The 15,084-nt window shown below is 37.5% G+C and overlaps 1 protein-coding gene across 1 annotated transcript; it reads left to right on the plus strand.

The window, feature by feature from the left end:
• Positions 3,940 to 8,527, plus strand: LOC109829121 (multicopper oxidase LPR2-like). Its single transcript, XM_020396227.1, has 5 exons — positions 3,940 to 4,258; positions 6,340 to 6,689; positions 6,982 to 7,529; positions 7,647 to 8,212; positions 8,294 to 8,527. The coding sequence occupies exons 1-5, from the start codon at positions 4,037 to 4,039 to the stop codon at positions 8,345 to 8,347; spliced, it is 1,740 nt and encodes a 579-aa protein (XP_020251816.1). The 5' UTR covers positions 3,940 to 4,036; the 3' UTR covers positions 8,348 to 8,527.

The following is a 15,084-nucleotide window of genomic DNA, read 5'->3' on the forward strand; positions in this document are numbered from 1 at the left end:
GTAGAACTGGGATAATTAGTAAAATGGGATAATTTTTTGACACTGGGATAATTTAGTGGAACAATGATGGGTAATTCTTAAAATGTGAGGTAGGATAATTTGGTGGGATAATGATGGATAATATTATGAAGTTGCATAATTTGGTAGGATAATTTGGTGGGGGTAATGGTGGGTATAAAATACTATTCTTAATAATTGTATATTAAAAATAATATAATATTGATAAGCAAATTCTAGTAATAACTATAAAATATAATGCAATAAAGCATCACTATTCATCTCAAATAATAAAATAATTTACAAAATAAATAAAAATCTAAATCCCTGGAGTGACTCGACTTCCATCATCCCACATGGCTTCTATCATCCCACATGGCATCTGCCATAGAATTTCTCCAAGCTCCTACAGTTGCTCGTTGAGTCTGTAACTTGTCTTCTTTATTGGAGTCATCGTCTGCATCAGCAATATTTCGTGGAGCTTCTAGTGGAGGATCATAAATGTCGAAGTTCAAATCTCATAACATCATAAAGAAAGAAAAATAAGCATTTTTCAGCCATTAACCCTTTGGACCAATCTCATCATGATCGCTGAAACCAAATCAGCAAATAAATGAAATGTACACAGGAATCATCCATGGCCGCTAAACAGATGATCGACAGATGAACTATAAATATCCCAATCAATTTACTGAGCCGATTTAATAATAATAGATATCACCATTAACCATTCAACATCTAATCATCAATGTGATCGCAAAGTTGCTTTCGAACTTATAAAAAAAACATAAATAGCCCGCATATCTTTAGCACTAATCCACCAACACTATATTCTTAACCAAAACCACTGTTGTGGTGAGAAAACTTAGATCAAACAAATAATAATAAAGTAATTTAATATAAAAAAGCTATCAATAAAGTAATACATCTTGAAGATAATAATAAAAGATTTATTAATCCAAAAACAAAGTAAAGACAGAAAAATAAACGGATGATTGACTTCATGGCAGAGAAATTTTCTAGGCGGAGAAACTAACCAAGAGGGAGGGAGGTGGTGTTTCACTTTTTTTTCCCAATTGTATTCTTTCCAATATGTGGGATAATTTGAGAGAGGAGAACTTATGGTTATATATATAGGTAGTATAATTTGTGGGATAATTATGACCAATTATCCCAATTCTAATTCTAGTAGAATTCTACTTGACTAACGCACCAAAAAAATAATGCAGTTCTAGTTCTACAAAAGTTCTACTTGACTAACACTATAAAAAAATATCCCATTTTCTAGTTCTATGTGACTAACACCTTAAAAATTTATCCCACAAATTATCCCAGTTCTAGTTTTAAGTTCTAGATGACTAACCCCCCCTAAGGTTAAAAATTTTAGGGAATATCTGGAATATAATGTTGAAAGTCAGAGAGGTATGTTGAAAAAAAAAAAACAGGTGAATAAACTGATTGGGAGTAAGTTTTTTTTTTTTTTTTGAACCAGAAAAAACAGGGAGAGGTTCCCTGTTTATATATGTATATATATCAAAAAGATGAAAGAGATTACATGACAAACCAAAAGGTGAGGATGATGAGAACCAATAGATGATATGGTAGGTGGGGAGCGGACATTGTCGTCACCCACCAAACCAGATCAAATGTGGTTCCGAACATCCCGTAAAAACGAAAAACATACACAGACAAGTTTATAGGTTAAGTTGACAAGATATAACAAAAGTAACAACTACTGTTAGATACAAGGCCCAAAAGGAGAGCAAGGAAGAAGATGATCCTGTTAGAAGTTGTCCCCAACTCCATCATTCTTGGCAACTTTGGCTAGTTCCTTCAAGCCGAGACCAATCGCCGCTTTGTGCATTTTTTGATGCCCTTCTGCTTGATGATGCTCCTGTCCTGATTGGGAGTAAGTTAAAAAAAAACTTCGAAAGTTATGAGGGTTGTGTAGATGACCCAAAATGTTTGGGCGCTTAAATGACAAACATTACGGCTTCGTGAAATTCACCCAGATTTAAATTTTAGCGTAGTCCATATGAGATTTTGTTGAGCTGGAAACGAGATGTGCTACTGGAACCGGGATATCGTCCTCCTCGTCACACAGAAAGATATCTGGAGGGCCTGTGTACATGAGCAACGCGTCAGTCGACGGACGGTGGCATGACGGAGATCGACCAGTCCCACTGATGCTCGAGTCAACTGAGATCAGGGACCCTAAATCATATAGTGGGAATGATGGGCACGAAGTGATGACGGCTCATTTTGCTAAATGAGCTAATTAAGAGCTAGCCATATGACGAGGCCCACCTTGTTAGTCACATCAAAAGTTGCGGGTTTCACCTAAATATGAGCTTGATAGCTCATAATCATCATTCCCTTGTACAATTTCAAAGCTATGTTAACTTCTGAAGTAAAATGACACGTTCCAGATCATTTTAATGGCGAGCAGGGACTCATTAATTCTTAATGGGCCAAACCTGAAAATAAAGGGATCCTACAACCCATTAAAGTGAGTGGCCCAATTAACCACCAACTATCATCAATTAATTTTTTTTAAAAGACATTAGTCTATATTAAAAGAGGGGTGTTAGGGACACACCCTTGGGCACACCACCAACCACACTCCCCCTCTATCTACAGTGCAGGGGCCCCACATGTGATTTTTTTTAAAAAAATCACATGTGTGGCCCTGCACTGTAGATAGATGGGGAGTGTGGTTGGTGGTGTGTACAAGGGTGTGCCCCTATCATTTCTTATATTAAAAATGATGTATTTAGTGCTATTTTGAATGAGGCAATTAAGCAATAATTTCAAAATGTGAAGACGTATAGAGATCAATTGTAATCGTATTTAGTTAAATATCTTATGTATTTCATTAAAGTTTTTTTTATTATATTGAATGTGCAAGAAAAATTAGAAATATGGTCTTTTAATATGTATTGTGACACCGTTATTATGAATTTATAGCTCACCACTCATTGAGATATATTATAGATGGAAGTAATATACTATGATGAAAGGGCCTTTTGGAGTTAGAATGTAACGAGGTTGTTCCAAGCTCATGTTCGTTGCGTCGCTTTCGGCACAAACCTCTCCGTCTTCAGTAGCAACATCGCCCCGAGAGAAGGGATCAGAGTAAGTGGCCATATGAACCCCTCTGCTTTGTGAATTATAGATCGTCAATGTAAATCCTCTCTAGCCCCAAGAGAAGGAAGGATCAGAAAGTCTCAATTCGCACATTAATTTTTGGGTCCTCCCCACCACCCAAAACCCCAAAAAACGACCTTAAAATAGGGTCATTTTATAGAAACCGCTTTTTACTTTTAATTTATGCATAACTCATCGTTAAAGTGAATTTTCGTTTGAATCAACTACCTCCTATCCAAACCTTCACTAGAACCCGAAAATAACCTTAAAAATATATATCTAAGGTACGTGACTTGTATTTTTACTGGACCTAAACATTAAGAAAGTGAGCCCATGTGTTGAATATAATTTTTTTAAGGATATTTGAGGGTTCAATTGAAATTTTGACCGGGAGGTGATTGAATATAATAGAAACACATTTTAGAAACGGTTTACGTAGAAATTAAAAATGAAATTCGGCTTTGTAAGATGACCCTATTTTTAAAACGGTAGTTAAGAAAAACCCTTAATTTTTCTACATCTCAACTTTCAAGAAAACTAATGCACCCCTACTTTGGAAACAAAAGGTTCGGGGTTATGTACCAAGAATTTTACACTATAAATGGCCAACCCATTATAATACCAAAGGTATATATGTAAGCACCCTTAATTAGCTACATTTCATATATAATAGTTTACAATAATATTCAAAAGTTAATGCTAAAAATTAGCTTTCTAGCCTGTCAATATTCCCATTTGTACACAAAATATATATTCCATATAACAACAAGAAACAATCACCCAAAGGCACCAATCCCTCTACTTTGTCCTTCTCGCCCCTCTCTGTCTTCATTCCTCTTTCCTCTTCTCTCTCTCTCTCTCTCAAAGTTTAAGCAGCTAACTACATCTCGTCATGGTTGTGATAAGATCACTCCTCTTCCTTCTACTTTCACTCCTCTCCTTCTCCTCTTATGCAAGAGGAGCCAATTATCAAAATGGGCCCCTCGTGAGCCCAGCAAAGCTCGAGATGTTCGTCGACGAGCTCCCCCGCATGCCCACCGTCCACGGCTATGGCGTCGGAGACGGCGGTCCCGTCACCGCCCATCTCACCATCGGCATGTATCTGAAAACTTGGGTACGCACCGATCACTCTCCCATGCGTTTCATATTTAATTTTGCTGTGGCGGTGATGATACCCGCGGTGAACCGACTCCTGATTTAGTAATCAAGCTGATCTTTTACACTTGGTTCTATCGTCAATTTTAATGATTTATGTTTTGTTATTGGACAGTAGTTAATTTCCGTTTTTTGTTGTCCATTTGAAAATTAAATTGCATAATTGTGGGTCAATTTGTTAAAATTTATATCTGATAGAAAAAATTAACATGCGTGGAGGACTTAATTTAAGGGCAAATTATAATCTAAAGTAACTTTAAGTTACTACTAAAGTAGGTCTCATTGGTCAAATGTCAAAGTTTTGTTTATTTATTTATTTTAGGAATATGTCAACTTTGATCAATCCTTGGACTTTTAAGGTTGCTTATAAATTGTTATATATTTAGGATCTAGTAACTTTGAATATTTTAAAATTCTACTTGAACTTGGAAGTCCAATTTCCGTTGCATTTTGTAAGTTCGTGTTTTGTTTGGGTGTGGCATCGGAATTCTGTCCGATGTCCTTGATGTTCTCCTTTGTCGGGTTCCTCGAATGTTTACAGATTCCTCCTTCGACATTTCTCTTATTGCATATTTTCCCCTAAATTTGTTTGTAATCCTTGCATTTTTTTTTGTTTCTATTCTATGCAGTACCTACAATTTACACAAAAAAAACCGCATTTAGAACTACAACTAATAATAAGTTTAGCCTAAGTCATACACTAACAAAAAACAAAATCGCCAGGGTTTTCAAAATGAAACTTTTACTGAGAACGGCAAATGGATGGTTGGTGAAAAGACTGGGCAGGTTGATAAATATTATCGATGTAGCTATAAGCTTACCATTTATTGATTAATCATGAGTTTTTGGAAGTGATGGTACTCTTCTAACTTATAGGGATATATCATGCAGATATTTAGTGCTTCATATATATAATGATAGTACTCTTCTAACCAGTAGTGATATATATATTCACACATTAAGTACTGCTTCATGGATTGATAGTACTCGTCGACTAACTTGATCAAGGGAAAATTGATTAGTTAACAATCCTTGTAGTTAGAAGAGAACGATCATTAGTGCATAGGGTTTTCAGTGTAACATATAAATTTTTAATTGAACTCGAAGTTTATACTAGTTATATTTGTTATCTTGATCGAGCGTGTTCTGATCTCTCTGAGTACTCATCTAATTAATCTTTCATTAAAATTATTTGGTTAAAAAAAAAAGAATATAAGTGTTCCCATTACGTTATATCGAACTCAAGATTTTCACTCAGGAAAATGAAAACTCTACCATCTCATAATTGCTTAGTGCAACCTATGTTAAGACGACGAGCAAAAGAATATAGATTCTCTCTAAAAGTATAGTCGAGAGACCACTACTATAGCATAATTGTTGATTTGTTTACTTCACGATTATGATTTGATTTTAAGTGCTTAATACAGCTGTAATATGTAAATCGATAACTATAAGTGTAGCTATATTACCTCAGCTACTGCAAAAGACAATATAAAAAAAAAAAACATATGTAGGTACAACTATATCCAACTTTTCTTAAGTGGTTTTCCATGTGCGCCTTTTGCTACAAGAACAACTGACAATTATCATGGGAAAATATTTCCATCTACTTATGCTATAATTTCTCTTGTACATTTTCATGGATTCTCCTTAATTATTTTGTTACCGGGAACATTATGACCAAGAGCCTGTTTGGTAGCTTGTGATTGCATTTGATTACAACACGGTATTTTTTTTTTCTTCCCAGTTTCAGGTTTTTGTTTCGTTGCATCTACTCGTGACAGTTAAAAACGAATCAATGTGGCGTAATTTTAGTTGCATATTAAATATTTAGTTGCAAATAATGAGCTGCATGCAAGTAGCAGTTGTAATGTACCAGAAGGCCCAAATTAAGCCTACAATTACAACTAAATAACGTGTCTATCTGCAGTTGCAATTGTATTTATCTACTGCAAATTGCAAACTTGACAGAAATTCCACCGGGACCTCCCTCCGACGGTTGCAATTGTATTTATCTACTGCAAATTGCAAACTTGACAGAAATTCCACCGGGACCTCCCTCCGACGCCTGTCTACGCCTTCGGCACCTCCAAGGCCACGGCCACCGTCCCTGGCCCCACCATCGAATCGATCCAGGGCGTCGCCACCCACATCACGTGGGAGAACCACCTCCCCTCCCGCCACATCCTCCCCTTCGACCGCACAATCCCGATTGCCAACCCCGAGGGTGGAGGCATCCCCACCGTCGTCCACCTGCATGGCGGAGTTCATCCTCCGGCGAGCGATGGCAATTCTCGAGCATGGTTTACGTCTGGGTTTAAATCGAAGGGGCCAACTTTCGTGTCTCCCACTTCTGTTTATCCCAACGTCCAGGAGCCGGGAAATCTATGGTATGATTTAAATTGTTTCGTTTAAATTAAATTGGTTTAAGGGTTAATAAATTCCACTGCTATGAACTTCTACCTCTTGGTTAAATTATCTTGACTATTTAACACACTCAGATGCACTCGCTAATTTCACACAAAGGCATCATCTTATCTGTCATATTTCATCTAGGATAAAAGGGTTAGAAAAAAAAAACTGGGGGTCTATTCGCAACAATGAAAACGATAGGAATGGTAAGTTGAAAAATGGTACCACTCAAAATCCGAACAATCTAATTACCCTCGTTCCTCATCATAGGTATCACGACCATGCAATGGGCCTGACCAGAGTAAACATCCTGGCCGGCCTGCTCGGCTCCTACGCCATCCGAAACCCCTCCGTCGAGTCTGCCCTCGGCCTCCCCTCCGGCCCTGACCTCGACCGCACCCTCATCGTCTTCGACCGCTCATTCCGCACCGATGGCTCCCTCTTCCTCAACGCCACTGGCAACAACCCCTCCATCCACCCTCAATGGCAGCCCGAGTACTTCGGCGACGCCATCATCGTCAACGGGAAAGCCTGGCCGTACCTCAAGGTCGCACGTCGCAGGTATCGGTTTCGCATCATCAACGCGAGCAACGCACGGTTCTTTAGGTTCTTCTTCGATAACGGTCTCCAGTTCGTGCACATTGGGTCGGATTCCTTGTACTTGCACCGGACTGTCACTTCGACGAACTTCCTCCTTGCTCCGTCAGAGATTGCAGATGTCATTGTTGATTTCTCAAAATCGGCAAAAGATACGGCTATCCTTTCAAACAATGCTGCGTATCCTTATCCGTCTGGTGATCCCACCGATGAATTCAATGGTAAGCTCATAAATCCCTCCTGAACCGATCGATTAGTATAATTTATTCAAAAAAAAAAAAAAAGATCCTCCATGTAAAAATTAACAATTATCATAACCTTCATTTTGTTTGAATCAGGTAAAGTGATGAAGTTCATAATTGACAAAAAGAAGGCAAAGGACGATACAAGAATCCCGAAAAGGCTGTTGCGGTACCCTCCACCTGCCGTGCACCGCGCAGTAGAAACCCGATACATCACAATGTATGAGTACACGAGCAAAACAGACGAGCCGACACACTTGTTACTGAACAACAAAACCTATGACGACCCGATCACTGAGAAACCAAAGTCCGGTACCAGCGAAATCTGGCACGTGATCAATCTCACGGATGACAATCACCCGTTGCACGTGCATCTAGGACTCTTCACGGTCCTCGATCAACAAGAAATCTTGGACCTCGACGAGTTTAAGGATTGCATGGAGAAGAAGAACAACGCGAATGCGTGCAGATGGAAGGAACACGTTAAGAGGAAGAGGGTGCAGGTGCCCAAGTACGAGAGAGGGTGGAAGAATGTGTTCAAGATGATGCCGGGTTATGTCACGAGGATATTGGTTCGGTTTTCGATGTTTGGGTCGTCGGATGCGGAGGCGGGTTACCCGTTTAACGCAACAGGCGAACCCGGTTACGTTTACCATTGCCATGTAAGTTTCTTGATTTCAGATTTGAAGGTTTACAATAACTAGGGAAAACTAATGTTTGGCAATCTTTTTGATGGCTTGCAGATATTGGATCATGAGGACAATGTGATGATGAGGCCCTTTATGCTTGTGCCTTAAAGAGGATAAAAAGTTCAGAGAGTAAGCAAAGTGAGCTACACGAGTGATACTAGTGGCTGAGTCCTGTACATTGAAAAAAATCTCGTTGTTGCAATTTGGTTTTGGCTTGTTTTGAATTTTGTTTGAATAAAGAATACAAGGATTCAACGGAGGTAAAGAATATTTTGCTACCTTGTGCAAGGATCAATTTCAGAGAACAGATTCATCATTTAAGGTTTATTGACGAAACTTGCAAGAGCATTAAACATACATCTTTAATTTATACATACTCTACTGAATTTCCCCAGTCCTGATTCAAATAAATTAATTTATAATAATATCAAGTTCAACATGAGCAGACCATGCAAAAGTCAATTTCAGAGAACATATTTATCATTTAAATTTTGTTGAGGGAATTTGCAAGAGCAGTAAATATTTAACTTTATACATACCCTACTGAATTTCCCCATTACCGATTCAAATAAAGTAATTCCAAATAATACCATGTTCAACATGAGCAGAGCATCACCACTATTTTGAATATACAATAACACCTCCCGCTATAAAAACAAAGCAAGAAATCAGAGAGAAATATTTATGATCAACTGTTCTGAATTAATCGAATCTCTAGACTGCCCGACTGAGGATCGTAGCCTGCCTTTTTATAGTCATCAACTGTTCTTCGTAGGAGAGCCTGCATAAATCAATTGAAGCAATGTATATATATTTATGATCCAATGGGGTAAAAATCCTATAAAAAGGGAGGAAGTAGAACATACGATATACATCCAACTATTCATTCTTAATCAGTGGTATCAGTAGATGATATCAGTGTAATCAGAATATTGTACCAGTGCATCGCCAATTTTAAAATGATGCTAACACATCACAATCTTCTTCCCCATATGATTTTCTATAAGAGGCTCTCTATGTGAAAATTTCCTGATCTGATGGCTACGAATTAAGTATTGGGACGTGACACCATCCTATGAGAAAATGATGATAATATCATCCAACTTTTTGACTCATACGTCATAAAATTACCACATTTAATAGTGTAGAAAACATGAGGGCTAGATTTTCTCTCCTCTAAAAGGAAGATGAATCCATCTCCAAACTAGTTGTTTTAACACTTTCTGGCACCATGATCACGATTGCAGTCTCTGCATAGTTCAATAATTCTTTTCCTTTTGGCAAATTGTTTTTGAAGGTCCTGAAATATCCTCGATTAATTCTGCTAAAACTTTTTAATTTTTTTGTACAATTTTGGTGCACTTTTCCAATGACTATTGAAGAGTATTTTAGAGATTCTATATACCTGCTATGCTAAATGCTGAATGGCTTAACAAAATGTGCTTAACTAATAAAAAATTAATTGAACAATACAAAAATGTAAAAAAAAAACCAAATAAAAAACAAAGAGCGAACCACCTTAGGAAAATTCTGAAATTTGTGTGCATGTGAATTCTGTGACGTTAGTTAAGTTTGTTTAAATGCCATATCACCAAACTGTAGTAATCATGTTAAAGGAGCCTCCAAGTTGTATCATCATTCGATTCAATCATAACATCCAGCCGTTTTTTAATGACTGAGTACAATTTTCTATGATCTGCAAATGCTTTCTCGAGTTCTTCTGGGTATTTCTAGAAAAGCAACAATAAACTTAATTGGGTTCATGTTTATAAGGAAAGAAATCAGAAATATGAGCTACTAATAGCTAAAAACGGAACCTCAAAGCCTTACATTGCTCCATCCTAATAATAGTGCAGTCGTCAAATCACCAGTTCCCTGCAACATGAACCCAATTTTTTCAAATAAGATAAGGTTGATAAGACTAATAAGAAAGTATAACTGATTACATTTTCAGATAAAACTAATAATAAAACATAAAAATATCCTGAGCAGACATGAGGAAAATGCTATATTAACAGATCATAAACACCTAGCAAACGTAAAAATGCGATATTAACAGATCCAAACACCTCGCAAACATGACAATGCTATATTGACAGATCTTAACACCTTGCGAACATGTGAGTTCCTTAGTAAACTTGTATTAGTTAAGGTATTCAATTAGATTTTTCAAATTTTGTTTCATTTGGTTAACTGATTAGAAGTTCTTCTTATTGTTCTTCTTCTTTTCTTTCTTTCTTTCTTTTTTTTTAATTTATTTATTTATTTATTTTTTGTTTCTAATTGAACATATCCTGGAAGTTTGATATGTATCACATATATAGGCACATGCATCACATACACATCCAGACGCACACTGTTGTCATTTATTCCAGGGGCAGACCTACATTCGGCAAAGCGGTGTCACGTGATGCCATTTAGCCAAAGTACCCAAACCGACCCCAGTTAAAATTCTCCCCCAATCGCTAAAAATCCCCCCAAACCCCTGTCCATTCACTTTTTCCCCTCCTCTGCCAGAGAAAGATGTATTTGCTTGTGAAGATGACGTTGATTTTATCCCTGGCTGCAAAAACTGTGAAAAGAGGTTTTTCTGCAATTAAGTTTGTAAATATGATGATGGGCTCAATGATTGTTTAGTGACAATATATCGAGGAAGATGTATTTGATAGTGCTTCTAATAATGGATTATCATGTGTTTTTTTTCCAATATATGAAACCCGTCGTGGACAATTGTAAATTTTTTATATTATTAATCACGTCATGAGACCACTTTCTAGAAATCTTGGATCTGCCATTGGTTGTCTAGACAATAAGGTTAATCATAATCCAAAACTCATCAAAGATACAAGACAATCATATTCATTTTGCAAATTAATCAACTTTAATACATCATGAAGGGGATGTGGAAAGGCAACCACACACAGAAGGTTATTGATAGAAAGGAATAAGCAAAGGCACTTTTGTCTGTCAACCCAAAGTTTTACTCTCACTTAAAAACTCACCCACTTTCATAAACATCCATACACCCAACGTACCGCATCTAACTTATTTTTAACCCAACATACCCTCATGAACTCTCAAACTTTATACTCCTAAAAGAAAATCTAAAATCTCTCTTTCCTGTCTTCTTCTAAACAGCGATCACGCTCCACTCCCATTGCATTAAGGGCGATGGTGGGAGAAATTTATTTTCACGCGATGCTCCTTTCACTCTCCAAACTCCAATTTGGCATATTCATCTTCTTCAATTAATCACTTCTCTCTTTCCTCCATTAATTTGCTCTTTCTTCCTTAAAAAATCTCTCTCCATTGATATCTCTCCTTACAAAAGACATTAATTTAATTATAATGTGATTTTTATTTGCAATTATTAAATATTTCTTTTGTAGTCCCAGCACAAATAAAGAGCTATATCATACCGATGAAGAAATACGCTTTAGTTGTAAAGAGTTATACTTCTGTATATGCTACTATACATTGCTCATAAGATGCCCAAAAGAAGTTATGTTTTCAATGAAGTGTTTTACTTCACTCAGTAAAAATTAATAGCTATTAAGCTTTCATATCTTGATGTTAATTGATCCAGTGGTTATGAAATTTTCCTGTATCTTTTTCCAACAACTTTTTTGACAATATACCACACACTATTAATTTCTTTCATGTAGTCCCAGAATCAATAAAGAGCTATACTATAACGATAAAGAAAAATACTTCAGTCATAAAAAACTATACTTCTTTATAAGGTGTTATACTTTTTCATAAAAAACTATGTTTTGTGTAAAGTGCTATACTTTGGTCAGTCAAAAATTAATAGTTCTGGGTTTAGCGTTTTATGAAATGAAGGAAGAGAGAAAGGGAGAAAAGCGTTTGGTTTATTTAGGGAAGAAAGGAAATTTGGGATTTGAGAATTTTTTGGGAAATGCAATATAAAAGTTGAGGGTGTTATATAGGTTGGGTTTATAAATAAGTCACATAGAATACTCTAGGTGTATGGGCGTTTATGGAAGTATGTGGCTTTTAACATAAGTGGGAGTAAAACTTTGGGCTGAAAAACAAAAACTCCATAAGAAAAATATTGCCTGCAATTGGAAGAAATTGTATTTAGTGCTTCTGCTCAACAACATCCTAAATAAAGGAAGAAATAAGCAACTTAGAAAGTTATGTAAATGCAGACCCTCAGCTTTCTTTCTTAGCGCTTCTTTTATTTAACAATGCTGTTACAAAAAGCAACTCAATACAATCCCACAAGAATATTAAACAATTTAGGCAGGAAGTCTCATGGTAAGGACTGCTTGGATATAGAACTACATATAGGAACTTTGCTCTAAAAAGAACAAGAACTGCGCACTAAAGGACTAAGAACTGAGAATGACCTACTATAAATTGGACGCTGATCATTATTCTCTAATACATGATAGTGCTATCTTTTATATTAAGCATTAAAGCAGACCTTATATATAGGTAACTACAATATTGTCAGTAAAACAGTAAAAGAAAGAGAACAGAGCTTATTCATCCAACACTCCTATAACACAACAACAACAACGATAATAACTGCTCAACTGAGCTAGATAAAACTGTAAACTAATCTAACTCCATACAACCTTTTGAAGAATCTCCGGCAGTACCATCTTGCGGAGATTAGAATGAGATTGAATGAGCAATTCTAACTGAAATGAATTTTCCATCACTATAATCATCTAAAACTACTTACTCTAATTAATGTTTGTGTAACTTAAACTAATAAGTTCACATTCATCTATAAATAATCGAAAATTCTAGCACTGGGAGATCCAATGAAGATGATCATCAGAGGCACATCCTGAATTTTTGGAACTCACCTAACATGATGGAGGAAGAATGGTTTTCCAAAGAATGTAGTTGTTATTTTTAAAAAAATGGCAAACGCCTCCACACAGCAGCAGCAGCAACTGTGAGCGTTCCATAGACTAGTTTTATATATCAACTATTGGGAGTCAAAGGTGTGCTTAGCCTGATGTCCAAAAGACAAGACTTGGGGGACCAAATTAATTATGTATCAATACACAAAGAGGCCATAAACTGCATTTAGTGCACACCTCTTCAAGCCTGTACAGATTGCAGACCACGGACGTAAACCAAACAATAAAAACAATAGAGATTGATGATCATGAGTAATGAACAAACCCATGCACAACTCTTCAGAATGTCAAGCAATCATGTATATAAAGAAACTAAGAAAATTAAGAGTAATGTTGTAATATAAGCAATCAATCATGGCAAAAGCAGCTCTGCTCGTTCAGAGTTATTCACACTCAACTTTTTTTGAAACATTCCCGGTAGTTTTGGACTTGTTGTGCGCAGCGGAAATTTCGGCAGTACTTCGGCAGCACAACAAGAGAGATTAGATCGATAAGAATTCCCGTTTCTCAAAGGAAACAAGAATCTGAAGCGGATATCTCATCAAAGTGAGATATGGCTCTTCCTCTCATCAGTTCTAGGACTTACCTGTCGAGGGATCCTATAAGCTATTACAAATCTCGGCAAGAACACAAATTTTACGTGGTTCGGCAAATAGCCTACGTCCACGGGGCAAGGAGGGGGAGATCTACTATTAGAGGGAGAGATACAATTGGGGTTTACAATCTCACAAATAAAACCTTCTCAAACAAACTCTCAAATCCCTCACACAAATACTCTCTCAAAGGACACAAAAGGACTGCAGACAAAATTCTCCTCTGTACTTGCACTTCTTTCTCCCGCAGCGATTTCACCTGTAGCCCGCCAACAGAACTCTGTGCTCTCCTTGTTCTGTGTGCCCACGAACCAATTGCACGCCGCCCTTTGCACAAGTCCAGCCGCAAACCTCCTAAAAGCCTCTAACCTCACTTGCGCACGCTTTTCCAAGCCTGCAGCCGCCAAAAAGTTTTTCTTCTCCCCTGCCTTCGCACACATACGAAAACCTAGGTTCATATATTTATACACCGCCAAAAAGTTTTTCTTCTCCCCTGCCTTCGCACACATACGAAAACCTAGGTTCATATATTTATACAAAGGACAAACGGGTGGGCCTTGGTAATTCCGCATGGACCAAAGGGTTTCATCCGCTGGTTTTTTTTTTCGCTGGCTCTTCATTCACGTGATTACACTCACGTGGCCCCCACATCACAATTCTCCACCTCGGCGAAAATTTTCCTAAAACTGAGCCGACACCAACCAAACCAAATGTCCCACTCATTCGATAACAAGTCGAGGACCCGAACGAGAGTCCAAACAATCTCACCCCCATCAACTAATCCAAACCGGCTGAATCAAACATGACTGCCTACGTATCCTCTTGCCCAAGGAATCAAGCCGAACATAGTTCACCCAATGGCCTACAAAGGCCTCAACACCGAAGAATGTTCAAAAGCTCCAAACAATGACTAAACTTCACTCCTGAAACAACTTTGGTCAACATATCCGCAGGGTTGTCCTTAGTGTGGATCTTCTCCAATATGACGTCTCCTTCATCCAAAACGTCACGAACAAAATGGAATCTGACATCGATGTGCTTCGTGCGCGCATGATAAACCTGGTTCTTCGCCAAATAGATAGCTGACATGCTATCACAATATACCCGAAAGGTCTCCTGCGCAATCCCCAAGTTCTCTAATAATCACTGCAACCACAAAGCCTCCTTCACAGCTTCAGTCAATGCCATATACTCTGCCTCCGTAGTGGAGAGAGCCACTGTAGACTGAAGTGAGCATCTCCAACACATCGGTGCTCCTGCTACTGTAAACACATATCCGCTAGTAGACCAGCGCTTGTCCAGATCCCCCGCATAATCAGAATCCACGTAACCAATATAATCCTGCCCGTTC

The sequence above is a fragment of the Asparagus officinalis genome, chromosome 1, assembly GCF_001876935.1.
Source record: "Asparagus officinalis chromosome 1, Aspof.V1, whole genome shotgun sequence".
NCBI classification, from domain to species: Eukaryota; Viridiplantae; Streptophyta; class Magnoliopsida; order Asparagales; family Asparagaceae; genus Asparagus; species Asparagus officinalis.